Source organism: Nyctereutes procyonoides, unplaced genomic scaffold (assembly GCF_905146905.1).
Source record: "Nyctereutes procyonoides isolate TBG_1078 unplaced genomic scaffold, NYPRO_anot_genome, whole genome shotgun sequence".
NCBI classification, from domain to species: Eukaryota; Metazoa; Chordata; class Mammalia; order Carnivora; family Canidae; genus Nyctereutes; species Nyctereutes procyonoides.
The window spans coordinates 8,958,763-8,986,459 of record NW_026575020.1 but is presented as its reverse complement, the minus strand read 5'-3'; the positions used below and the strand labels follow the sequence as shown (position 1 = coordinate 8,986,459).

Below are 27,697 nucleotides of genomic sequence, written 5' to 3'. Positions count from 1 at the left end.
GGAGTACATTTCTTCTCTTTTAAAGATACTCGATGAAATATTTGATATAATTAACATGCTGGGACAAGTGTGAAGCTGGGGTCTGGTCACAGTTTTCTCATGGCACAAAGACAAACTGCATTTCCTGGGAGCCCATGTAGTCATTGTGGTCTCATGACTGAGCTCTGACCAATACAATCTAAGTCAAAGTATCATGTACCACGCCCAGGACAGGCCATATTAAAGCCACTATTGGGTGAGCCGCTCACTCTTCCCCTGTAAGCTGCCTGGATGTCAACCTCTTGGTCAACTTGGAAAAACCCAGTGTGAAGCTGGGAGAACCTCCTGAGTCCCCAAAGCACATCATCCCATTCTTACCACCATAGTTTTATACGCATTAAAAAAAAAACAATTTCTACTAGATTAATCCACTGAGATCTGGGAGGCTTTCTGTCTCAAGAGCTAGCATAAGATCACCTATAATTACATGGGCCTAAATTGTTCTGTGCATGCAGCACTCTAAAATGAGTAATAAAATTATATTTCATCTAAGAAGGCAACCAGTAAACAAGGAGATAGAAATCATATAATATAAAAAAGTAAAAGGATAAGGGATGTGAAACTTGTTAAAAAAAACTTGGAAAGAGAGGCGCCTGGGTGGCTCAGCGGTTGAGTGTCTGCCTTTGGCTCAGGGTGTGATCCCCCAGTCCTGGGATCAAAAGCCACATCGGGCTCCCTGCCTGGAGCCTCCTTCTCCCTCTGCCTATGTCTCTCTCCCTCATGAAATAAATAAAATCTTAAAAAAAAAAAAAAAAAAAAAAAAAAAAAAAAAAAAACTTGGAAAGACATTTCTCTAACAACAGAATTCTACAGGAAACGAGGTAAAATAAACTATATACTTTTTTTTTTTACAATCTATAGACTTATTTTTTCTAAACTGTATACTTTTAAAAGGTAGGACTTTTTGCCTTTTTTACTTTCTTTCTTTTTTTTTTTAAAGATATATTTATTTATTTATTCATGAGAGATAGAGAGAGAGAGAGGCAGAGACATAGGCAGAGGGAGAAGCAGGCTCCATACAGGAAGCCCGATGTGGGACTCGATCCCGGGTCTCCAGGATCACACCCTGAGCCAAAGGCAGACGCTCAACCCCTGAGCCACCCAGGTGTCCCGCTTTTTTTACTTTCTTTTACCTGTTTATCTATAATAGATGTTGCAGAAAAGATTACTGTAGTGGATAAAGTCAGACTATATCACTAATTCCTTCAACCTCTAAAAGTATGTGGCTGGAAACATGGAGGTAATTTTTGACTTAGTAACAGATTGAATTTTCTAACGGAATTACAGAAAACAACTGGTTCCTTATATATGTGCTCCCTGTAGTCGAAGACCCTGAGGACAGGACTGCCAAGTAGGGAGAAAGGAAGGAAAAGTGGTGGTGGTAATCAAACAGATGCTTATCCAAAATCAAGGATGCTAAGAAGAGAGCTACTGCATTATATGGAAGGATATATTCCGACCTCCCTAATGGATTTCAAGTCAATTCCAAGTTCTAAAATATGTAACTCCAAGCACAAATCAAATCTTAGTAAGCCATCCACATTTATGATATCTAAACTCAAGGAGTGGACAGCCCAGGTGGCTCAGCGGTTTAGCGCCACCTTCAGCCCAGGGTGTGATCCTGGAGACCCAGGATCGAGTCCTGTGTCGGGCTTCCTGCATGGAGCCTGTTTCTCCACCTCTCTGTCTCTCATGAATAAATAAATATTAATAAATAAATAAAAAAACTCAAGGAGCTAAAAAGGACAAAGCAGTTATAATACAACCAAACTTAAAACCTGGAGTTGAAAAATGGGTCTTTACAAAGTGACTGATCATCTGGGCCTGACCTGACATGTGCTCCCCAGATATCTTATTTCCTAGTACACAGCTAGATTAGCTGCCAATGTCTTCAGAAGGGCTCTGACTGAAGAATAAGTCACTTTTCCTTAACCCTATGCCATAATGCAACATAATTCTGTTGAGAATGAAACATCATAAAACTCACCCATTGCTGTCCATACAACAGAGAACATGCAATTAAATAGTCTTATACTATTGTAAAAGAGCTTCCCTAAGAGAATTGGTAGACTTCGAAACCAAACACTTACAGGAGAGGGAAAAAAAAGACATATTTGAAACACCAGGTTTTAATCAGCCTCATGAGAAAGCTCATGTAACAGAACAGCAACATAGATTTATTTACTAACTTAAACAGTTATCAATACTCACCATCTAAAGATGTTTTCTGCTTGTTAGTCTCTGCCCAGGCAGGTACTCCACCCATGGCATGCTGGAATCTAAGCAAAAAATACAAAGATGAAATTTTGTGTTAACTAAAAAATGTTCACAAAGCTTGAGAGATTTAAAGGGTATAGATTAGCTCACCCTTGAGAACATGCATAGAATCTCTGCCAAAGAAATTATGATCTTTAAGAACAGAAAGACTACTTGCAGAGAATAGCCTTGCTTACATGGGAAACTTCTATGAACTTCTAACCATATAAACTAGTCTTAGATTTAGGACACCTGGATACATATTTGTTAATTATTTTTGTCTAGTTACATGTCTGTTTATTTGCTCATATCAACATATCTCAGATCTTAGGACTAAGTAAAGAACTCTGCTTATGGCTATAAACCAATGCTACAGTAATAGAGCACATGGTAAAACAGGTCTAAAAATAAAAGACCAGGTTGGTAAAAATATACAAAACACAATCACATATCCTTCGAATAAAATTGCAGCAATTCACTCTGAAAAAAGTTAAGCTTTAGGAGAAGCGTAAGAAGCATATTCTTAAAGACTGGTTTCTGGAAGAGTACAGAGAGTCATTCTGTTTAATAGAGAAGTGCAGGCAAAGCTACCAAACTCAACCCACTGGCCATAAACAACTAGAAAACTGGATAAAATATATGAAACTGTTTTCAGAAATTGGACATCAAACAACATAAGACTGTGATCGCTGAGAGAAAGGAAATAACAAGGTGGCGCTGCCATCCCAAGATTTTCCCCTGGAGGCAATTTTTTGAGACCCTGACACAAAACCAAAGAGAAAAAGACTTGAAAGAGGCGGAGACAAATGAAAGTTGAGAGGCAATAGACAACAGAAGAGAAAAAGAAAGAGCCTAGGTGGTTCAGCAGGTTGGGTGACCGACTCTTGATTTCAGCTCAGGTCATGATCACACAGTTGTGAGTTCAAGTCCCGCAGTGGAGCTCCATACTGGGTGTAGACCCTACTTCAAAATAAGAAAAAAAAAAATTTTAATTTAAAGAAAGGATTTACCTTAAAAAAAAAATAAATGCGGGACGCCTGGGTGGCTCAGTCACTGAGCCCCTACAGGGAGTCTGCTTCTCCCTCTGCCTGTGTCTCTGCCTCTCATGAATAAATAAAATCTTAAAAAAAAAAATTAAAAATTGGGGATCCCTGGGTGGCTCCGCAGTTTAGCGCCTGTCTTTGGCCCAGGGTGCGATCCTGGAGTCCCGGGATCGAGTCCCACGTCGGGCTCCCAGCATGGAGCCTGCTTCTCCTTCTGCCTGTGTCTCTGCCTCTCTCTCTCTCTCTCTCTCTCTCTCTCTCTCTCTCTCTCTATGCCTATGAATAAATAATAAATTTTTTTAAAAAATTTAAAAATTAAAATAATTTTTTTTTTAAAAAGGCACTTGTGTGGCTTAGTTGGTTAGGCATCTGACTCTTGATCTCAGGTCAGCTCTTGATCTCAGGGTCATGAGTTCAAGTCCCACACTGGGCTCCCTGCTGGGCATGGAGACTACTTGAAAAAAAGGGGGGAAAAAAGCTCCAAAAATCTGCACAGGGGTCCACACACATTTTTGCTGAATACTAAGCTGAATATTCACAGGATGAAACTCCATGAGGTCCAGCAAAGAACCCTAGGGAGCTGGCAGATACATAACTTCAGAGTTTATAGACACCTGAGTTCCAACCAGCCAAGGGAAGGTCCTTTTGGAAACTCAGGTCATTTAGCAGAGATGGCAGAAAGGGCATATCTCAGAAATGGGGGTCTAAATCAGCCTACAGTAGATGCTACTCTGCAACAAAACTAAAAACCAGTCCTAAAAGTATTAAACTGATCCCCAAGCCAATTAATTGCCCCCTGATACAGACTCATTAAAAGTACTCATTCATTCAACACTCAATAAAAAGCAAAAATCAAAATCCAGACACTGATCAACTTAACATTCACACTGCCTAAAATCCAATCAAAATTTCTAGACATGCAGAAAAGCAGAAAAACATGAGCCATAACCAGTAGAAAAATCAGTCAACAGAAAGACACAGAAAAGACACACTTGACAAAATTAGCATACAAGGACTTCCAAAGAGTGAACACAAATATTCTTAAGTATTTAAAGAGATTATAAGCGTAATAAAAACAGGAACAAAGCAAGACAAAAGGTCTCATGCTAAAAAGATCTTCTCTCAAGCTGACAAACATACTTGAAATACAGATTCAAATGAGTTTAACAATTCAAAAGACCACATACCATACGATTTCATTTATGTTTATGTTCTGGAAAAAGGAAATTTGTTAAGAAAAAACAGACCAGTTGGTTGTCAGAAACTAGAAAATTAAAAGTTGAGGAGAGAGCATGGACTACAGAGGCATAAGAGAAGTTTCTGGTGGTGATGGCCATGTTCTGTATCTTAATTCCTTAATTGTGTTTACATGACTGTATGTGTTTAACACAATTGACAGAAAAATACTTTAAGAGGGTGTATTTAGCCCTGTGTAAATTATACCTCAATAAACCTGCTTTAAAAAAGTTAGTGAGGGACACCTGGGTGGCTCAGCAGTTGGGTGTCTGCCTTTGGCCCAGAGCATAATCCTGGAGTCCCAGGATCAAATCCCACATCGGGCTTCCTGCATGGAGCCTGCCTCTCCCTCTGCCTATTGTCTCTGCCTCTCTCATGAATAAATAAAATCTTTAAAAAAAAAAAAGTGAGTGACAGGGGCACCTGAGTGGCTCAGTTGGTTATACATCTGCCTTTCGGCTCAGGTCATCATTCTGGGATCGAGCCCCACATCAGGCATCCTGCTCAGCATGGAGTCTGCTTCTCTCCCTCTCACCCCCCCCCCCACCGGCTCATACTCTCTCTCTCTCTAATAAATGAATGAAAGAAAGAAGGAAGGAAGGAAGGAAGGAAGGAAGGAAGGAAGGAAGGAAGGAAGGAAGGAAGGAAGGGAGGAAGAGAGGGAGGGAGGGAAGTGTGTGACGGGGCGCATGGGTGACTCAGTCAGTTGAGTATACAACTCTTGGTTTTAGTTCAGGTCATGATCTCAGGGTCATGAGTTTGAGCCCTGTGTGGATTATGCTTGAGATTCTCTCCCTCTTCCTCTGCCCCTTCCCCAACTCACACTCTCTAAAATAAATAAATCTTTAAAAAAAAAAAAAAAGTGAGGGATACCTGGGTAGTTCAGTGGTTGAATGTCTGCCTTCAGCTCAGGGAGTGATCCCAGAGTTCCAGGATCAAGCCCCACATTGGACTCCCTGCAAAGAGCCTCCCTCTCCCTCTGCCTAGGTCTCTGTCTCTCTCTGTCTCTCTCATGAATAAATAAAACCTTTTAAAAAAAATTAAAAATTGAAAAAAAGTGATAGGTGATAGTGCAATGAATCTATAGGAATACAAAAAAAGTTGTCAAGGGACACCTGGTAGTTCAGTGTCTGCCTTCAGCACAGGGCGTGATCCTGGAGTCACAGGATAGAGTCCCACATCAGGTTCCCTGCATGGAGCCTGCTTCTCCCTATGCCTATGACTCTGCCTCTCTCTGTGTGTCTCTCATGAATAAAATAAAATCTTTAAAAAAAAAAGTGTGTCAAAACTAATAAAAATTCTTATTAATTTTTTTAAAGTAGGATCTAAGTCCAGTGTGGGACTTGAATTCATGACTCTGAGATCAAGAGTCACATGCTCTACTGGCTGAGCCAGCTGGGTGCCCCTAAAAATTTTGAGTTTTAAATGTTTTTAGGGGAATCTGGGTGGCTCAGTTGGTTAAGTGTCTGCCTTTGACTCAGGTCATGATCCTGGAATTCCAAGATGGAGTCCCACATCAGGCTGCCTGCTCAGTGCGGAGCCTGCTGCTCTTCTTTCTCTGCTCCTCCCCTTACTTATTATGCCCTCTCTCTTTCACTCACTCTCAAATAAATAAAATCTTTAAAAATACAAAAACAAAATGTTTTTATCCACAACTATATAGTCAACTCATCTTCAAAAAAGGAGAATTTCTAATAAAACACAGTCTCTTCAACAAACAGTGCTGAGTAAACTGGATAGCAACATGCAGAAGAATGAAACTGGATCACTTCTTTACACCATCCACAAAAATAAATTCAAAATGTATAAAAGACCTAATGTGAGACAGGAAATCATCAAAACCCTAGAGGAAAACACAGGCAGTAACTTTTTTAACCTCAACCACAGCAATTTTTTACTAGAGACAAGGGAAACAAATGCAAAAATGAACTAACTACTGGGATCTCATCAAGATAAAGTTTTTGCAAGACAAAGTAAACAATCAACAAAACTAAAAGGTAGCCTGTGAAATGAGAGATATTTGCAAATGACGTATCCAATAAAGCAATAGTATCCAAAAATCTGTAAGGAACTCACCAAACTCAACACCCAAAAAACAAATAATCCAGAAGACAGGAACAGACACCTTTCCAAAGAAGACATCCAGACAGCTAACGGACATATGAAAAATTGTTCAACATCACTCATTATCAGGAAAATATAAATAAAAACCATGATGAGATACCATCTCACACCTGTCAGAATGGCTAAAATTAACAACACAGGAAACAACAGACGTTGAGAAAGAGATGTGGAGAAAGAGGAATCTTCTTGCACTGTTGGTGGGAATGCAAACTGGGGTAAGCGACTCTGGAAAATAGTATGGAGGTTCCTCAAAAGATTAAAAACAGAACTACCCTATGATCCAGCAATTGTATTATTAGGAATTTACCCAAAAGATACAGATTCAAAGGGGTACAAACCTCCCAACATTTATGGTAAAATTATCAACAATAGCCCAACTACGGAAAGAGCTCAAGTGTCCATCAAATGATGAATGGATAAAGAAGATGTGGTATATTTATACAATTGATTATTACTCAGCCATCAAAAAGAATAAAATCTACCGTTTACAACAATACAGTATATTAACACAGTGTACTATGCTAAGTGAAATCAATCCAAGAAAAACAAATACCATATGACTTCATCATATGTGTAATTTAGGAAACAAAAGAAATAAACTTTGGGAAGGGGAAAGACAGAGAAAAGGAAAAAAACCGTAAAAGACTCTTAAAGATAAAAACAAACAGGGTTGATAGAGAGAGGTGGGTAGGGGATGAGCTAAATGGGTGATGAGCAATAAGAAGGGCACTCGTAATGAATACTGGGTGTTATGTGCAAGTGATGAATCACTAAATGCTACCCTGAAACTGTATGTTTACTAACTTTCTGTACTAACTGTATGTTTACTAACTTTTTTTACTAATTTAAAATATTGAAAGAAAAAAAGTATTTCTGAAGATCTGTAAATGTGAATTGGAAGAATCAGGATGAAATCTTTTAATTTGATTTCTCTCTTTTAAAGAGAAAAATGTTTGTTTTTTTTTTTAAGATTTTATTCATTTATTTGAAGGGGGGGGGAGTGCTTACAAGGGGGGTAGGGGGAACAGAGAGGAAGAAGCAGACTACCCTCTCAGTGCAGAGCCCAACACAGGGCTCGATCCCGGACTCTGAGATCACAACCTGAGCCGAAGTGCAATGCTTAAAAGACTGAGCCACCTAGGTACCCCCATGAAATCATTATTTTAAAATACACATCCAGGACGCCTGGGTGGCTTAGCGGTTGAGCGCCTGCCTTTGGCTCAGGGCATGATCCTGGAGTCCCGGGATCGAGTCCCAAATCGGGCTCCCTGCATGGAGCCTGTTTCTCTCTCTGCCTGTGTCTCTCATGAATAAATAAATAAAATCTTTAAAAAATAATAAAATACACATCCATTTCCCAGCTTTGTTCAACTAAAGGAGCCTAGAAAGAGCCTATGGGAAAGAGATGATTTACCATAAACAAATAAATGAGCAAGCAAGCGCTATTATCGCTGATTATATGTGGATGGTAGGATTCCAAGAGTCTCCAAAATTCTTTTGTATTTGTATTCACTCTCCCTCCAAAATACTAAAACTTAACCATTTCTTCCAGTAGCAATGTTCTCACTACTTCAAAATTGAAATCGCACTGCCCAAGAAACTGTTATAACCAAAGACTCAGTGAATCCAAATAGACCAATGACTATAAGTTAAAGCTTGGTAAATTATATGGAAAAGGACACTTACTCTTCCTTCAGTCTCTTTTGAAGCTTGTCTTTTGAAAGTTGGCTTTCACCGGTATTTTTCATCATATCTTTCCGAAACCTATTGTTCATCATGTCAACCCTATTAAAAACAGAACAGTATGCTTAAAATTACTAATTTTAAAGATGTCAGAACTAATTGTTCCCTTTAATAATTTAAGAACACATTTAATCAAATATAGGTCAAGATTTGCAAGGTCTGGAATATCAAATACACATTATTTTTTTAAAAAGATAACCACATAATAAAGAATGCTCTGAAAAAATACCAATACTTAATGACAAAAACCACACAAATCAAGTACTTATTTCTTGCCCATTAAACTGGCAAAGTCTGAAAAAAGATAAGCATTGTTTATGAGAATGGAGTGAAATGCACACCATTCAATGGGAAGGTAAACTGGGAGAACCTCACGGTCTGGCAGTTTTTATCAAGAATCTTATATGTGCCTATACCTTTTAAGTAATTCTACCTCAGAACATCTTTCTTACAGAAATAAATATAAAGCAGAAGGTTTATGCAGAAAAATGCTTGTCTCAGTATCAACTTACTAAAGGGAAAAATAGGAAATCTTTTCTGACAATACCTATGTAAATTACGGTTAATTCAAATAATAGACTATAATCTATCCATTTAAAAACATTTATAAATGATTTTATTCTTAAGTGAGGGAGAAATGCTTGCAAGATACATTCTCATCCCTTAAAAGTACAACATTGAGTGTGCCAGTTTTTCTGCCTTTTCTGTTTCAGACATTGTGCTAAGAGCTCTGCATACACTATTCCACTTAATCTCAAGAGCCTTCTGATATTATTATTATTACCTCCGTTCAAAAAAGAAAAGGCAGGTTCCAAACTTGCCTTTGGTCACTTAGGAACTGGTCAAATTAAAAGGCAAACTCAAATGTGACAGCAAACACTATGCTTTCTTTGCTATTGAAGGAAGTATACAAGAGAAGAGAGCAAGAGAGAAGAATGCCAACATGTTAACAGCAGTTCTCCCTTGGGGTGGGTTTATGAATGACCTTTTCTTTCCTCTGCTTTACAGTATTTTTCAAATCTTCATGTAATCAGAATGTAGTAAATCACAACAAAGAGAACTTCTTTAAAACTTGCAAAATAACTCTTAAAGTATCCAGAGAGATTCTGTGAGGAAAAACTAGGCAACCTACATTTCATCATCTTCATCCTCTTCATCCACCCAAACCGGCTTCTTTTGAAATAGAAAATTATCTTTTGGTTCCTTCTCTGCTTCCGAATCATCTGAGTCTTCCTGTGCTTGAACCTAGGAGACAAAATGCCCTCAAGCACTGAGTTTTTCAGCAGACAACACACCTTACAGTTAGAGGTCTTGTAGAATGCTTTGTAGGCCCTCTTATCGAATAATGGGACAGAATGCTACCACAGCAAATGCTGGCGGCAGAAGAGAAAACAGAGATTAGACAAAGGTACCATACGCTGGACAGGTAGGTAGGACCAACAGTCACGGAGAGAAAGCTGACATGCTGAAAGCAAAGGACCAAGTAAGGCAAGAACAAAAGGTTAAGTTGACAGATAAGGAAAGGAGCAGGAAAAATCCTGGAACTACAGAAATCACGGGATCCAGAGCAGACTAGTATCAAAAATCACGACTAGCATTTCACATTCTTAGACCTACCTCTTCTCCATTGCTCCATCACCATGTTTGACACCCTACCTTAAGAAAACTTATACCAGGGATCCCTGGGTGGCGCAGCGGTTTAGCGCCTGCCTTTGGCCCAGGGCGCGATCCTGGAGACCCAGGATCGAATCCCACGTCGGGCTCCCGGTGCATGGAGCCTGCTTCTCCCTCTGCCTATGTCTCTGCCTCTCTCTCTCTGTGACTATCATAAATAAATAAAAATTAAAAAAAGAAAATGTTTAAAAAAAAAAAAAGAAAACTTATACCAGACTATCAAACCTAAATCTAGATCACAGGGACGCCCGGGTGGCTCAGCGGTTAAGCGTTCGCCTTCAGCCCAGGGCATGATCCTGGAGACCCAGGATCGAGTCCCACATCGGGCTTCCTGTGTGGAGCCTGCTTCTCCCTCTGCTTCTGCTGTATCTCTGCCTCTCTCTGTATCTCCCTCATGAATAAATAAAATCTTTTAAAAATATAAATAAATAGATAGATCTAGATCACAATACTCCCAGATGTGAGCTTGAGCTTTCCCAAAGACTACTAATACATGTCAAAATATTTTCCTGCGGAGTCTCTTGGCTCCGCCCCCGTTGTCGGTAGCTCGAGAGATTCCGCAGACACCACTCTTTTTCCTCTGGGCCTACACGCCATGCAGAGGAAGGAAGACCCGGAAATTTCGGGGCCACGTGAGCCATGGCCACGGCCACATGGGTAAGCACTGGAAGCACCCCGGAGGCCGGGGTAATGCTGGTGGCATGCATCATCACAGGATCAACTTGGACAAATATCACCCAGGTTACTTTGGAAAAGTCGGTATGAGACACATTACCACTTAAAGAGAAACCAGAGCTTCTGCCCAACTGTCAACCTTGATAAACTGTGGACCTTAGTCAGTGAGCAGACACGGGTAAAGGCTGCCAAAAACAAGACTGGAGCTGCTCCTATTATCCATGTGGTGCGATCGGGCTACTACGAAGTTTTGGGAAAGGGAAAGCTCCCAAAACAGCCTGTCATCGTGAAGGCCAAATTCTTCAGTAGAAGAGCTGAGGAGAAGATAAAGGGTGTGGGGGACGCAAGCGTTCTAGTAGCTTGAAGCCACAGAGGGGGAGATTCAGTAAATGCCAACAAGTGCTTTTCAAAAAAAATATATACATATATATACTTTCTTGCTGGTCTATTACCAACCTATGATCCCTCAAAGTCCAATAAACCCCACCTCACCCGGATTCTTCCTTCTCTCGACTATGAAACTGTCCCGCAGGCCAGCAGCTTTCCAGTAACAGTTCTCTATCTCCCAAGGAGATTTTTGTAGTTTCCCTCATTACCACCCACAGGAGGTAGTGACAATCAACGGACACTGGCCACTTTCTAGGTCCGCATTCGTTTACCAAACGGTATTCTCCCTGAGGCTTTGCTTGGCCATCCTATGTAAAATTACACCTGTCTCTACATACACTCGTCTTCCTTTCCCCAATGCTTTCATTTTTCTTCTCTTCAGCACTCGTCACTGACATACTTGCATTTTGCTTTACCTTCTTCTTCTGCCACTAGTACACATGCTCCAAGAGAGCAAGGGATTTTTGTCTGGTTTTGTCCATTGTTGTGTCTCCTCCATTGCCTAGAACGATGCCTGGAACTCCCTGTCTTGGGAGAAAAGCCAGGCAAGGCGTAAAAGGGAAAACTTAAAGTGTCCCCCCAAAAAGTGATCAAAATAAATGGGGAAAAGGGGGATGATAAAAAGCACGCGGGGTTTTCACCCCCGGGCAAAGGACGTGGCCCCCAACAGACTAACAAGGATCTGGTGAATAAATACGCACGATCGTTTTCAAAAGTTGGCGAGCCAGCCACCGGAGAAGCTCTTTTAAAACGCACATTCTGATTCCACAGCTCCCGAATCCCAGCAAGGCGGGGGATCGAACGACCACGAGGAAAGAAACACTGGGCTTGGAGAGACCGAGAGTGGCGGGGCCGAGCCGCGAAAGACGCCCACGACTGCCGCGGGCTACGCGTCCGCGCAGAGCGCCGGCTGAGTACCGGGCGGGGGCGCTCCCCGGGGGCGGGGAAAGGCGAGGTCTCCGCCCAGCGGAGGTTTGCAGCCCCGCAGCCGCCGGCGCCCGCGTTCCCCGGCGCTCGCCGACCGGAGCGCGCCCGGCGCCGCAGGTCGCCCAGGCTCCGCCCCCGGAGGCTCGCCGCCCACCGCGCGCCCCGCCCGAGCGCGCCCAGCCCGCGCGCGCCCAGCCCGCGCGCCGCGGCCTCCCTCACCCGCGAGCCCCGCAGACGCCGCAGCAACACGTCCTCGTCGTCCTCGACGTCGCCGAACACCAGCTCCTCCAGGCACCGCTCCACGGCCGGCCTGTCCTCCTCCAGCGCCAGGCGGTTCCGCTGCCGGAGCCGTCTCTCCTCCTCCGCCGCGACTGCGATCGCAGCGGCCGCTGCGCTCGGCCGGGCCGGCGGTTTCCGCTGGGATGAAGGAGCAGCCTTGCGGGGCGGCCCGCCCGGCCCTGCTGCGGCTCTCCGGTCCGGCTTCTTTCGGCTCTTCCGGCCCAGCCTCGCTCCGGTTCTCCGGTCCGGTCTCGTTCGGCTTCTACGTTCCGGCGGCATCGTTGGGCTTGAGAAGAAGCGCAGGCGCTCACGTGGAGCCTCGCTGCGCGTGCGCCGACGTGGTGCGTTTGCCGCGGCCGCTGAGGCCCCGCGGGGTCGGACCGAGCCTGCGCGGCCCGCTAGCACGTGACCAGCACTCTCTCCCTACGTAACGCCCACTCCCCCCCCCCCAGCCCCTCCCCGTAGGGGAGTTCCTCCGGGAGGACCAATCTTCCGGGTGGAGGGGGAAGCGGCGTGACCGGAGTGGAAATTTTTTTCCAACACAACTTCGCAGCTGCAGCTGATTGAAAGGAACGCAGGGAAGCCGGAGTGTCAGCTGGGAGGACTGAATGAAACTTCTGCTCCTCTTCCCGACTTGTTGGCCACTCGACCTCCCTCGAGCCGCGGTGGCCTCTCCCACCCCCTCGTCTTGGTACGGCCCTTGGAGTACGGAGCCTGCAGAGGGTCCCACGCTGGAGGAGCGAGAGAGGAGGGTATGTAGGGAAGTGGGCCAATCGGGGCGCGGGTCACGGCGCAGGCGCGCTGGGGAGGGAGGGCTATGCTAATGTTGTTGATATCCTGGGGCCACCCGAGTTAAAGGGGGGAAATCCGGGGGCTGCCGCAGCCGCCGCCGGTCTGGGCCCAGCGGGGACCCCCCCTGTAGTCGCCGTAGTCCCAGGGAGAGGCGCCTGCCCCCAGCTCGGGGAGGGGGCGCCGCGGGCCCGGGGAGCACGGACAACCCCTACCCATGAGGCCCTGATGGAAAACACAAAGGATCTGGTGAGAGCCGAGCGCGGCAGCCGCTTTGTGTGCCAGGTGGGGGGGACGCCTGCAGCTCCCCGACCCCAGGAACCCCTGCAGCTCCTTGACCTCGCTCCCAGGCCTGCTTCTCCATCCCACGCCCCCTCAACCTCCAGAGTGCCCCTCCCCCTACCGGCCGTTAAACGATTCGGGGGGGGGGGTTCCACTCCCCCCGCCCCTTCAGCCCCCGGACTCGGCGGGGTTCCCTCTACTCCCTTCACTCTCTGGGAGAAAAATCTTCGAAGAAAGTTTTTCCCCTGCGTCCCGCCCCCCCTCCCCCCCCCCTTCAGCTCTGGCTGGTGTGGGGAGGGAGGATGGATTTGAGACTTTTCCTTTTTTAGCCGTCCAGGGTGGGAGAGTGGAGTCCTCCCTTGGCCCGGGGAGGGGGGGCCTAGTTGGGGTGCTTCGCGGGGAAAGGTGCCTCTCCGCTCCGGGGCGAGTGCCGCGAGGCGTTTCGCACGTGGAGGTGGAAATACTGAAAGGGGGCGGGGTGGGCACGTGTGGGAGGGAGGGAGGGAGGGAGGGAGAGGTGGGAGTGGTGCTGGGGAAGCAGCCACCTGGGCCGCTCGTTTAAGAGGGTTCTAGGTCGGTGGGCTTTCGGGACCATGGCGTTCTCTCTTGTGAAATAAGAATCCTGACGTTTCAGAGTCGGAAGAGACATTAGAGGTCACCCAAAGCAGCCGTCCCCTCTGCAGCCTCTCTGACAAGTGGTAGGTAGTCTGGCCTCTGCTTAAACCCTTCCCAACTCTGCACGCTCTCTGCTGCCCAGGAAAAGCCCGTTCCGTTCGAACTGTTTGCCTACCCTCATGAGACCCTTCAGTCTCATTCATGTCCTTGTGAAGTTGCTCCCTTTTTTACTTCTCAAATTTTCTCTCACATCCTCCTCACCCACCCACCGCTCATTGGCCTATATTTTGTGTGCCAGAAAAGAACAGCAGGGAAGTGGAGGAAGGGGGGGTTTGAGAGATAGTGAGGGCCAGCTGAAAACTTGGCTGGGTCATTTTTCAATTGCGCTGGCTTGTATGTTGATATTTTTCGACAGGGAGCTTGGGGATTACAGTCTGGGATTTCATGGCCGTTTTCTCTCACTAGTGCATCTTTTCATAGGTAGAAAATTCAGCAGCATCTCTGTTTCCCTCTCAAAGCACATTTGCCCGTTGCCTAAATCACTTTCCCTAAAGCTGCCTAAAATGGTCTTTTGGGGACAGTAGTATTGAAGCTGTTAGAAGCATCTCCTGCTACAGACGCGGTCAGAACTGCCCCCACGCCTTGACCTGCGTCTTCCTTTCAAGCCGGGCTTCCTTCTCAAGGTCCCTCCTTCACAATACTTTCCTTTCTTTATTTATTATTACTTTCTTTTGCAGTTCTTTTATGAGATTTGAAATTTTGGGAACACTTTTATATTTGCTTACAGTTTGCAATAGTTTTCATGTTCTTTACGTCAGCATATGCCATTTATCACTCAGTAGTTGAGATAGTTCCATTTCTGCTGTTGTAAGTAAACGTTTTTCTGATGTTCTTCATTTGGTGAGCTGTGCTGCCTCCGAAAGTAGTTTTTTTGGCATAAGAATCCTCAGGGCACTTGTTTTTCTTCTTCCTAATATAGTGAAAAGTCAAGACATAACAGATTAGATGTAGAAGTAATGAATCAGGTCTAAAAGCCATAGAATAAATTTCCTTTTAAAATACCAGTCGTCTCTTTAAAGTACTGAAACACATTTTTCTCTCTCCCCCCTCTCCTGACTTAGAGACTCTAGCTGTGCTCTACCCTGCTTACTGAAACTGTGGGTTTTTTTGTTTGTTTATGTCAACAACAATGAGTGTTTAGAAAGAAAATAGCAGTCTTTTTTTTTTTTTTTTGGCACCATCTTTCTCTGAATAACAAGTAGCTTCTATTTATATAGACCCCATCCTCAAGGCTTCTTGGTGCCTTACAAATTATGGCAAAGCTGTCTTGAATAAGTATTTGTTTGTAAGTATCTTGTGTGGGGCCATTTTTTCAACAATCCAGTTTTTGATTTTATAGAGTTTGACATCAATTTCATCTAAATCCAGTCACTAAATCAATACTAGGTACTGAAAAAAACTGATAAAACTATATGATTCTTTCTTTAAAGTTTTAATTACCGTGAACTTCCAGGTTATTTTCCTGCTCACTTTAAACATGAACTGTCATGACTGAAGCTGACTGACTTGGAAACATTTGCATTCTGAACATACTAGACAGGAACAACTGGTTTTATTTTTAAAGAAGACACTGTTGTATTTTTTGTGACTGGTTATATGTTGACCTGATTAGACTCCAACAAATCTTCCTACAGGTTCAAATGCTTCTAGTCCCTCAAATTGTTTGAAAATATAACATAGTCAAAAGAAGGTAGAGCTGTAGGGTTACAAGTGAAAACAACATATTAATGTCAAATACAAAACCACTAGATTACTGAAAGCCAAGAGTGCTCAGTGGTTTGAGTGACCACATTCTAAAATTAGAAAGTCACTATTTTTTGGTTGCTCCTTATTTCTTAATTTTCATATTTAAAGTGTTTGCTGAATAAGAGGTCACCTTTTCACATTTAAATATTAAGGTAAGCCAGTTAAAATATAACATTAGTTTCAGGGTTTCGAGTCCAAGAGAAAGTGAAAACATCAAGTCAATAGAAGAGGATGGAATTTTTTTAAGATTTTATTTATTTACTCATGATAGACCTAGAGAGAGAAAGAGAGAGAGGCAGAGACACAGGCAGAGGGAGAAGCAGGCTCCATGCTGGGAGCCCGATGTGGGACTTGATCCCGGGACTCCAGGATCGCGCCCCGGGCCAAAGGCAGGTGCTAAACCACTGAGCCACCCAGGGATCCCTGAGGATGGAATTAAAATAGTTAAGATTTGCCTTCTAACACTAGGTTATTCATAACTGTCCAACACTAACCTTTAGTTTTATATAAAAATTGCAGATTGTTTTAGATTTAATCATGATTGTTTAATGACTTTTTTCTCTTTTTTTTTTTAAGACTTACACAAATTTAGACTTCTTTTTTTTGCTGGAACCTACAAGAAAGAGTGGAAAGAAAATAATTCCCATTTGAAAAAGCCCAATTTGAGGTAGGATAAAATGATTAAGAGAGGTACTGGCCAACTAGGTTAGTGTTTCAGGTCTGCCACTGACTAGCCTCACTGCACTTGTCAAATGAGATCCTAAGCCTCAGTCTTCTCATCTCAGAGTTGAAGAGCTGGTCTAGAATCAGCATTGTCCAAAAGAACTCCTTGCGGTAATAGGAATGTCTTATATGTGTACTGTCCAGTATGTAGCAGCCGCTAGCCATATGTGGCTTTTGGGCACCTAAAATGTAGCTAGTGTAATTAAAAGACCCAGTTTTTTTCTTTTCATTTAATCAGTGAAAATTTAAAAAGCCACAGATCTGCCATGTTGGACATGCAGATATAGAAGAGTGTTTTCCAAGCTTACCTAATCATTAAAACCATCTCTTGGGGGTCTTGTAATAATACAGGACTCTCTTGTGATTATCATTCAGTAGGTCTGCAGTGGGGCTTAGGACTCTGTTTTTAATGCATGCCCAAAGTTTTTATCAGATTGATCAGGGAAACAACTGCATTTGAATATTTCTGAACTCCTTTCTAGTTCTCACTTTAGTGTTGACAACTTAAAGTTTAACGTAGTAGAAATAAGCTCTAGACAAAGTTGGCAAACTGGCCAGGCTCTCCCTCTGCTACCTCCTGACCTGTGATCTTAAGCAAGTTGCTTAACCTCTTCAGGTATCATCTTTCTCACCTACCTGTGGGCCAAGCTGCAGCCCTGCCTTATTCCCAGGGTTTCTGTAAACCAATCAGATATGATGACCAGCATATAAGAAATTGTGAGCTGGCATAAATGATACAGTATTAAGAGATGATCTCAAAATCCCTTTTTCCTTTTTCACTATACCTGTTACTACTTTTTATGGAATAGGTCACATACAATAACTTACTAATTAATTCAGTAATTTTTTATTCCCCCAACTATTTGACCACAGTTTGTAGTCTCTGTAGAGGACATGCATAGTAAATCTAGCCCTTTTTTGTATTTCTGTTGCTTAGCATAATCTGTCTATATTCCTCAATAAATATCGGATGGTATCATCTATTGCTTTACTTTTAGACCTCAAAACTTTAGTTAGCTGGTCGTAAGATTATTGTATACACCAGAAAAATAACTCCCTTGTGTGTATGTATGTGTTTAATCCTATTTTAATTATTTCATTATTAATAGCCCATGATTTATTATTGTTTAGTGATTATCTTTTGCACAACCAGCTCCAAATATATTTTCAAAGACAGACACCAAGAGACTATCATCATCTTAGGTCCATGTTTTTAGGTTGTATCACATGTTTAACTTATTTTTTGCTGTGTTAACATATTAATAAATGAGCTCATTTGATTGCTCAAACTACATCTGTACTACTGCAATTCCAGCCTTAGCATGAATTCTATTATTTGCCTTAGAGTAGATAGCTGATAGTGATCTTAAAAACCCTCTTGGCTACTGCCATTCAGGCTTAATTTTGACCCGATCATCTTATTTTTAATTAGCTTTTCAGGTTCATACTTAAGGATTCATAGCTTTCTTTTGAAGAACTGAAAGCCCATCTGTGTGAATTACTTTATCATACATCCTGTGTAGTAAGTGATGTTTTCCTTATTGAGAAGAGAGGGAAACAGACCCAAGTAATTGTAACATCCAAAGAGTCATGATACAACCAGAACATGAACCCAAACGGATAGAAATGTGTACTTTTTGTATATCCAAGAAAAGCTTCCTTTTGCTCACTGTTGCTTTAAACTGTAGAATACTGTTGTGTGAATACTGTCCTCTCCTGTTGTTCCTGGATATTTTTTTTTTTTGTTTCTTTGAGGGGTTTACTTATTATATTACTGCTTTCATTTCCTCTGATTGTATCATTGACATGAATTTATTCTTTCACATTGGTTTTGTGGAAGACAAAAAACCAGTAATCCTAAATCCTCACCATTCATCTTCCTCTTAATATTAAGCTGAAAAAGAAAGAAGGCATATCTATTAAGGCCAGTGAATTTTATCACCATGCCAGACTGCTTTTCGTCCTGATGGCAGAATGAGGAAAACCAGTAAGAGCTAAATAGCTCCTGTTGAGTCCAGTCATCACATCTCTTTATTCATTTCATTTTAATTTTGAGTGTACACAACCTTCAAATTCAAGGATTTAGGAAGCTTATATTTCATGACTAATATAAAACCTGGAAAATGATGTGGGCCCCTATACTACCCTATTGGTTTGGATGATGATGAGCTGATTAATTTAGGATGAGTATTCATATTGAAATTCTATTATTACTTGGTTGTGTACTCATGCTTGCATTTAGAATCTCAAATATTTTCTGTAAAATTTTTCCTAGAAAAGTTTTACATTTCAATTCCTTTGTAGATTTTATAGGGTACAAGGTTCATCAGGGCAATAATTATAGCAGGGAAATGGAATTTTACTGTAATTTATGGTGTTACCTTATATTTTGTCACTATAAAAACCTTTTTATTTTTTCACTAAAGAAATATTACACATTTGTTCTTTAAAAAAAGAAAATGAAAACCATAGAAAAATTAAAATTGTCCTCCCATTCCATTCTCACCCTGTTAATAGTTTAGCTGTTCCTGCTAGGATCTTCCTAAATGCATATATGAACGAAGATACATCAATCTGTGCATATGCCAGCATACATTGTTTCTTTTAATAAAAAGTGAGTCATGCTATTCCTATTTTGCAATTTACTTTTTTCACTCAGTATCTTACCAATTACTAATGATTCCCCTACTGTTGGTTAGATTGCCTCCAGTTTCTATTATGTTATCACTGCAAGAAACCTCTTTCCATATAGGTTCTTGTTTCCTATGGAGTATTTCTAAAGAACAGATTCCAGAAAGTGGAATTACATGGTCGAAAGGCATACTCTTGTGTTTTGTTTTTGTTTTTTTTTTTTTTAAGATTTCACAACTAATGTCAAATTGCCTTCCTAGAAGATGGCATAAGTTTTCCTTCCTGTCAAGGATCTATCAGGACTATTTCACACATACATTTGCCATGCCAAATATCATCAATCTTTCCATTTTTATCAGTTTAATGAAGTTTTTAAGTATTTTATTTGAGAGAGAGAGCATGAGTAGGGGGAAGGGCAGAGGGAGAAACAGAAGCAGACTCCCTGCTGAGTAGAGAGCCCAGGTCTCTGGCATCATGACCTGAGCCAAAGACAGACACTTAACCATCTGAACCCCAGGCACCCCACCAGTTTAATGAATTATTTATTTGAGAGAGAGCTAACACAAGTGACAGAGGGCAAAGGAAAAGGGAAAAGCAGACTCCCCACTGAGCAGGGAGCCTGATGTGGTCCCATGACCCCTGAGATCGTGACCTGAGCCAAAGGCAGATTCTTAACCAACTGAGCCACCCAGGTACCCCAGTACTTTTAATTCTTTTAGGTTTTTTTTACCTAGAATCCATCTCCTAATTCTAAGTATTAGGCATATATCACTCAGTATATGAATTCTAGATATTTTGAGTTCCTTTGTAATCCATATATGCCAAAGTATTAGGTGAGATTTCTCCTCCTGCAGTCATCCTATCACCTTCTACTCAAAGTCTTAAATAGTCACCTAACGTGATTTTACAGTTTTATTTTAAAGGGCAGTGTTCAAAAAGGCACATTACTTGAAGTAGTAGTTTTTGATCATTGCTATGTAAGCTTACAGAAGTTGGCCGAGCAATAAGAAAGGGAAAAAAAGAGGAAGGTTAAAATTTAACATTGGTCTAAGATTATTTTCTTGATTCATATTGCTAGTGTTCATTTTAGCTGTATGACCTTGGGCAACTTGCTTAGCTTTTTTGAGCCTCTGCTTCCTTATCTGTAAAATGGGAATAATAGTAGTTGTGAGGATTAAATGCATACTATACATTAAGTGCTTAGAATGTCCTTTGCACATACTGAACGTCCTGTAAATATTATATTAATTGTAAGAGACTATTTATTTTAAAGATTTTATTTATTCATGAGAGACACAGAGAGGCAGAGACACAGGCAGAGGGAGAAGCAGGCTCCATGCAGGGAGCCCGACGTGGGACTCGATCCCGGATCTCCAGGATCACGCCCTGGGCCAAAGGCAGCGCTAAACCGCTGAGCTATCCGGGCTGCCCTGTAAGAGACTTTTTACAAATTACTAGCAAAAATAGTCCAGTAAGACATTGTTGCAGAATTTATGAACTCTCATAGGACAAAACATGATTCTGAGCCAAATTAGATGAAAATGAAGAAGATTTACTCTGGAAAACTATTAGATGATACAAAAGGTAAATCTGATGATAGGTAAAGTGTTTGAAAAAATGGCAAAACCAGTATTTCTTTGATAGTAGTACTTAATTATGTATGTGTAGACTTCTAGTTTTGGAGAACATTGGCAGCAGCCTGATCCAATTTCCCCACGCACCATTCTGTAAATCTATAAGGCAAACAGAGCACGTATCCATCACACATCACCCATAATTCTTCAGCATTATGAAGAAACATTACCACAATCTTCAGATTATCTCTAAGAGAAGTTAAGTTAGATTCCATGAGCTCCTTCTGCCCAATTCTTTGGATGTGAAGAGTGAGAGAAGACTTAACAGATTCACAGATAGAGTTTAAGGCCATGAAAGACTTAGATGAAGCACAGATTATCACTTCCAAAAGAAAATCCAACACTTAAGTTCCAAAGTACTGAACATAGGTTTGAAATTTGGTAGTTTGCAGCTTTAGGCACAGAGAAAAGTTTAAAAGTAAGCAGTGCCAGAATTGGTAACTTAAGTTACAAGCAGTGCTTCATAGGGAAGGGGTGGAGACATGGCAGTGAAGAGAAACAAGGAAGAGGAGGAATTAAAACTCCTTCAGAAAAAGAAAGAGAAAGTAAACTTAGAAGTGTTCTGAGCCAGGAACTCTTGACCATGAAATGAATACAAACAGGAAAGAATGGACTACACATAGAACTACTATAGGAAAAAAGTAAATCAGAACATTTCAAGTGGTGGAAATCTTCCCCTCCCCCACCCAAAAAACATAAGAAAATTAACACAACAACACTCAAAATGAAATAAAACATCCTCAAACCCATGTTTGGAGATACGGGAAAAAAACCCTTGAATCAGAAATATAAAACTAAGAACAGAAATGAACAAAAAAACAGGAAGAAATAAAATCAGAATAAACTCAGAAAAGAGAAGGCAAAAAACCTCAGAAATGAAGCTTAAGTTACAAAGGTTCCCATCAAACAGTAGATTCAAATGCAGATATAATAAAAGACATAGAAGCAGGAAAGCAGTCAAGAGAATGAAAATGAGATTCTTTTTTAACTGACACTTTAAATGGAAGATGGGTCTAAAAAGTCTAATGTGTGCCCCCCCCCCCCCCAAGAAGGAAAAAGAATAAAACCATAATATCCAAGAAAACTTTCTGGAAATATCTAAATCTATACATCAGAAGTTCATACCATGAATGTAAACTGTAGGACTTAAATGATACAGAAAAATTCTCCAGGCTTCCAGGCCAAAATGATGAAGTACCTTACAAGGGCCAGAGAAGTAGACTGGTATCCAATTTCTCAAGAGCAAGATAATAGTGGAGCAGCATAAGAAAAGAAAATGCCAACCAAAGATTTTTATATCCATTCAACTATCTCTCAAAGATTAAGTCTATGAACAAAGTTTTAAACATACCAAGAATTCAGTGAATTCTGTACTCCCTAACCCTTCCTGAGGAAACTGTTGAAGGATGAGCTTCATCTAAAGAGATGTGTGGGAAATTTCTACAAAAAGATAGACAGGATTTCATGTTTCTATTTGAACTAAGGTTAAAATCAGGAGTAGGGATGTAGGTAGAATAGTACATAAATGTTTTAGGTTCTGAGAAAGTAGAAAGAAGGCAACTAAAAAATACGGGAGGGGAAAGGAAAAAAAAATTAGATAAAACTAATGATTATAGGTTAAATATCAACAAGGAAATCAGATGATACGATCTGAAACTGAAAAGATTAAGAAAAAGGATACATAGGGGATCCCTGGGTGGCTCTGCGGTTTAGCCTGCCTTCAGCCCAGCGCATGATCCTGGAGTCCTGGGATCGAGTCCCACATCAGGCTCCTCCACGGAGCCTACTTCTCCCTCTGCCTGTCTCTGCCTCTGTGTGTGTGTGTCTCATGAATAAATAAATAAAATCTTTAAAAAAAAAAAAAAGCAGACATGGAAATATAAAAGATTCAAAAGTAAGCATTAGGAAAAAAATACAAACCTTAGAAAACACCGAAATGTTTCAAAGGCCAAAGAAAACCCATCATGAAAAATCGTGATGCAATTGAAATCAAACCTACCAGTCACATCCGTGAGGATTCTTTCACCAATAAAAAGATTTTCAGATTGGCTCAAAAATCAGAACCCAGCAAACTATAATGTCAGTTATATTTCAATAAAAAAGAAGGAACAAAATCAAAATCCAACTTTTTAACATAAGAGACCCTTAAGACAGTTTAAAAAGATAGACAAAAATCAATCAAGCAAATAGAAATAATAGGAAAGCAGGCAATAACAAAGGAGAACAGTCTGTAATGCTAAAACCCTAATTCACAACAAAAATGTGACAGTTACTAGTATATATGTACGAAATAACAGCAATAATCTTTATAAAGCAAAAACTAGAAATGCACTAAAAAGCACAAAAATTGGACGCTGACACTTTGAGCACAAGACAGGTGTAATACAAAGTAGGGATGTAAGAGATCTAAACACAATGAAGCAGATCTTCAGGTGTATCTATCACTACATCCTAAATACAATATACTCTCTCTCAAACACAAAGTGTTCACAAAAATCGGTCATATGTTAAGAAAACATCAGTGGAGCCTATACAACAAAACAAAAAGAACATTTCCACCTTGAAATTTAGAAGCCTCCTGTTATATCTTCACCTCATACAAGAATGTTCATAGTGACTTTATTCAATATTCAAAGTAGTCAAATCTGGATAGAGAACGGATAAACATACACTGTTAAAGTACAATATTAGTAAAAAGCAATGAACCATTTATACATACAATAACATGGATAAGTCTGAAAACACTGTGCTGAGTAAGCTGAATTATATATAAAAATCTCCATCAAGTTTTATTCCATTTAAGGGGCAGCCTGGGTGGCTCAGCGGTTTGGCGCCGCCTTCAGCCCAGGGTGAGTTCCTGGAGACCCGGGATTGAGTCCCACGTCAGGCTCCCTGCATGGAGCCTGCTTCTCCCTCTGCCTATGTCTCTGCCTCTCTCTCTCTCTCTCTCTCTCTCTCTCTCTCTCTCTCTCTCTCTTTCTCTTTCTCTCTCTTTCTCTCTCTCTCTCTCTCTGTGTCCCTCATGAATGAATAAATAAAATCTTTAAAAAAAAAGTTTTATTCCATTTAAATAAATATATCCAAAATTAACCCGTAGTACTAGAACTTTTCTGGGAGAGGAGAAGGATTAAATGGGAAGAGACATTAGGGTGCTTTCTGGTCTGACAAAATTTCTACATCTTGCTACACATTCAGAATTCTGCCTTATTTAGAAGAGGGTAACGTCCTTGGGTAAAGGAGGAACGTAAACAAATTACAGAGATCCTAAAAAATTATGATAATGAAAATATTACATGCAACTGTGTGAAGTACATTGAGCAGAGGAAAATTCATAGTCCTAAATATTTGTTAATAAAATTCAACAGTAAATTTTTAAAATCTTACGGGCTCTATTTAGTCATTGGTAAATTGTGCAACATCCAATCTAGCAGGTAGAAAGGCGCTCCGATCAAGTTCCTTTACAAAACGAGAAATTTTTATAAACCAAAGTGTGTGGGAACAAGGAAGTTACACTGGGCACTTGCTGATTGGTTAAAGCTGGATTGCTTTTCTTCCTGGAGCAGAGGGAAGTCTTGGAGCTGGGTCAGGTATTGTGTGTTCTGAGCAGGCACTCACTGATAGTTTACCTAGGCTTGCCTTTTCAGGGAGAGAGGAACATAACGACTTCATTACTTGCTAAGGTGGCTTAGCCTAAGCAGCTCCATCTTGGACCTAATCAGGTTACTCTATCACAGTAAAAATAAAAGAATGAAAATAAATCCCAATTCAAAAAAAAATAAAAATAAAATAATTCCCAACTCAAAAATTAAAAAAGAACAACAAAGTAAGCCCCATTAAAAAAAATAATGATAAAAGTGGAAATTAAGGAGTTAACAGAAAAACTACACCAAGTTGATGAATCGATCCTGGACCTTTCGGGGAAAATTCATAAAATGAATAAGCTACTGGTTTAATCAAGGTGGAAAAGAGAAAGCACAAAATATACCAAATAAGAAATGAGGTTAAAGAACATGATATGGAAGACATTGAGAAAGTCACATGCAACTATTTTACACACCTCTATGCAAATAAATCTGAAAACCTAGATGAGGGACACCTGGGTGGCTCAACAGTTAAGCACCTGCCTTTGGCTAGCTAGGCGTGATCCTGGAGTCCCGGGATCGAGTCCCACATCGGGCTCCCTGCATGGAGCCTGCTTCTCCCTCTGCCTGTGTCTCTGCCCCTCTCTCTCTGGGTCTCTCAATAATAAATAAAATCTTTAAAAAAAAAAAAAAAAAAAACCTAGATGAAATAGATTCTTTCTTAGGAAGATACAGTTTAAGAAAATTAACCTCACTAGAGATTTGATTTTTTTTTTTTAAAGATTTTATGTGTCAGCACAAGCAAGGGGGAGAAGAGGGAAAGGGAGAATGACTCAATCACAGGACTCGGGATCTTGACCTGAGCCAAAGGCAGATGCTTAACCAACTGAGCCACCCAGGTGCCTCTCTAAAGATTTAAAAAAAATAAAAACTTTGAGTGCCAGAGTGGTTCCATCAATTAAGCATCCATGTCTTGATCTCAGGGTCAGGAGTTAAGGCCCCATGTTGGGCTCCAACACCAGGCATATAGCCTACTTTAAAAGGAAAGGGGAGGGGCGCCTGGGTGGCTCAGTCAGTTAAGCATCAGAATATTGATTTTCAGCTCAGATCATGATCTCAGGTTGGGAGATCAAGCCCCATGTCAGGCTCCACACCAGTGTGGATCCTGCTTAAGATTTTCTCAAAAAATGAAAAAGATTTTTAACTTAGTTTTAGTAGAAGAAACAAATTTGTCAAGGAGCTAACCCACAAAACACCAAACCTACGTGATTTCACAAAGGAATTCTACAAAAGCTTTACAGATCATACCTTCCCAATGCTACATGAATTACTTTAGAACATAGAAAATGCAGAATAACTTTGCAATTTTTATGAAGCAAAAATAATATCAATTTCTAAACCTGATAAAGATGGCACAAAAATGAAAATTATAGATAAATATTTATCAATATCAGTGCAAAATCTTAAATATTGTGCAATCTAACAGCACATTAAGAAAATACATCATGATAAAGTGATAGCTTATATAGTAGGAACATAAGGATGATTCAGTATTTGGAACTCTTGCTATAATCCACCATATTAATGGGCCTAAGGAGAAAAATCATAATCTCTTTATGGATGCTGAAAAAAATCTGGCCAAATTCAGCAAGCATTCCTAACTCAAAGGTTTTGAGAAGGGCAGCCCAGGTGGCTCAACGGTTTAATGCCGCCTTCATCCCAGGGCCTGATCCTGGAGACCCAGGATCAAGTTCCACGTCAGTCTCCCTGAATGGAGCCTGCTTCTCCCTCTGCCTGTGTCTCTCATGAATAAATATATAAAATCTTAAAAAAAAAAAAAAAAAGGTTTTGAGAAAACGGAAATGGATACATCCATCAGGTGATTTTCATAAATACAGATACATAGATGCATATATATACACACCTAAATCCTAAGACTAGCATCTTAATAGACATAAAAATCAGAAACAAAGTAAAGATGCACATTGTCTCTGATATGTGACATACTGCAGATATGTACAAGTACAGATAGGAAAGAGAAAACAATTGTAGGCATAGTAATGGGAAAGAAATAAAAGTTTCTTTACAGGCAGCATGGCATTGATAGTTCATCTGGAAAGCCCCAGAAAATCAATGACAAAACTATTTCAAAGTATTTTAGGAAGATTGAAGGATATAAAATAAACCTTTTTATGTACTTAGTAACCAATCACACAATGTAATGAGGGGAAAATGCATTATAATAGCAAGAAAAAGGATACTTAAATTTCTAAGGATTTGGTTTTAACAATAATCGTAAAAATCTATATGAAGCAAACTAGAAACTTCTTGAAGACACAAGGTGAAACTAAGCAATTGGAACAACATCCTTTGTTTTTGGTTAAGACCTCTCAACCTCATGATGTCACTTTATTCCTCAATTAATTTAATGAGATCCTAATACCAACAATTTTTGTGTAGAGCTAAACTAGTTAATACTGGAGTTCATTTGGAAAAATAAGAATATCAAAACATTAAGGAGAAGGGATCCCTGGGTGGTGCAGCGGTTTGGCGCCTGCCTTTGGCCCAGGGCGCGATCCTGGAGACTCGGGATCGAATCCCACGTCGGGCTCCCGGTGCATGGAGCCTGCTTCTCCCTCTGCCTATGTCTCTGCCTCTCTCTCTCTCTCTGTAACTATCATAAACAAATAAAAAATTTTAAAACATTAAGGAGAAGATCTTTGTGATATAACCTTAACAAATAGCAAAATAGGTAGCCTGTATAATTTGAAAAACAGACATTGGCACATGGATAGACCAATAAAGTACTATAAAGTCCAGATACAGATACAGATACATATGGAAACCCAATGCTTTATTAAAGTAGTATTTCAAATCACTGAAACAAAATGGACATTTTAATAATGCATGTTGGCACCATTAGATAGCCCCTTAGGGAAAGATGATATTAGGGTCAATTCTTCACACCATGCATAAGAATAAATTCCAAATGGATCAGAGGTCAAAATATTTAAAAATGCACAAATAACAAAATATGGGTGAACTTTTCTATGCAGTGATTATAAAGAAAAGTTTTCAATGAGTCAAAATCAAGTTTTTGTTTTTTAAGATTTTATTTACTTAGGAGAGACACAAAGAGAGGCGGACACAGGAGAAGCAGGCTCCATGAGAGACAAGGAGAGAGAGGCAGAAACCTAGGCAGAGGGAGAGGTAAGCTCCCCTCTGGGAGCCCCATATGGGACTTGATCCCAGG

General features: G+C 40.8%; 2 protein-coding genes and 1 pseudogene across 7 annotated transcripts in view; 2 read left to right on the top strand and 1 right to left on the bottom strand.

Moving 5' to 3' along the window:
* UTP18 (UTP18 small subunit processome component) overlaps window positions 1-12,756 on the bottom strand; it is a 41,177-nt gene extending 28,421 nt beyond the window's left edge. For both annotated transcript variants that reach the window (XM_055331904.1, XM_055331911.1), the window contains exons 1-4: window positions 12,324-12,756; window positions 9,574-9,686; window positions 8,385-8,483; window positions 2,251-2,318 (exon numbers count right to left, since the gene is read on the bottom strand). In XM_055331904.1, coding sequence (XP_055187879.1) covers window positions 2,251-2,318; window positions 8,385-8,483; window positions 9,574-9,686; window positions 12,324-12,662 — 619 coding nt within the window. In that variant the 5' untranslated portion in view covers window positions 12,663-12,756. The remainder of the gene's footprint in view (window positions 1-2,250; window positions 2,319-8,384; window positions 8,484-9,573; window positions 9,687-12,323) is intronic.
* Window positions 9,787-11,854, top strand: LOC129505410 (60S ribosomal protein L27a-like; annotated as a pseudogene).
* A 50-nt stretch (window positions 12,757-12,806) lies between the features above and the next one.
* Window positions 12,807-27,697, top strand: part of MBTD1 (mbt domain containing 1) — a 68,817-nt gene continuing 53,926 nt past the window's right edge. The window contains exons 1-2 of one of the 5 annotated variants that reach the window (XM_055331892.1): window positions 13,011-13,135; window positions 14,089-14,152. Coding sequence is in view for 3 of the 5 variants with exons in the window: in XM_055331854.1 (XP_055187829.1) it covers window positions 12,992-13,135 (144 nt within the window). In the remaining 2 variants the exon portion in view is untranslated. Of the gene's footprint in view, window positions 13,136-13,182; window positions 13,422-14,088; window positions 14,153-27,697 lie in introns of those variants that run through there. The other 4 variants (XM_055331881.1, XM_055331854.1, XM_055331863.1 and 1 more) reach the window with 4 other exon arrangements.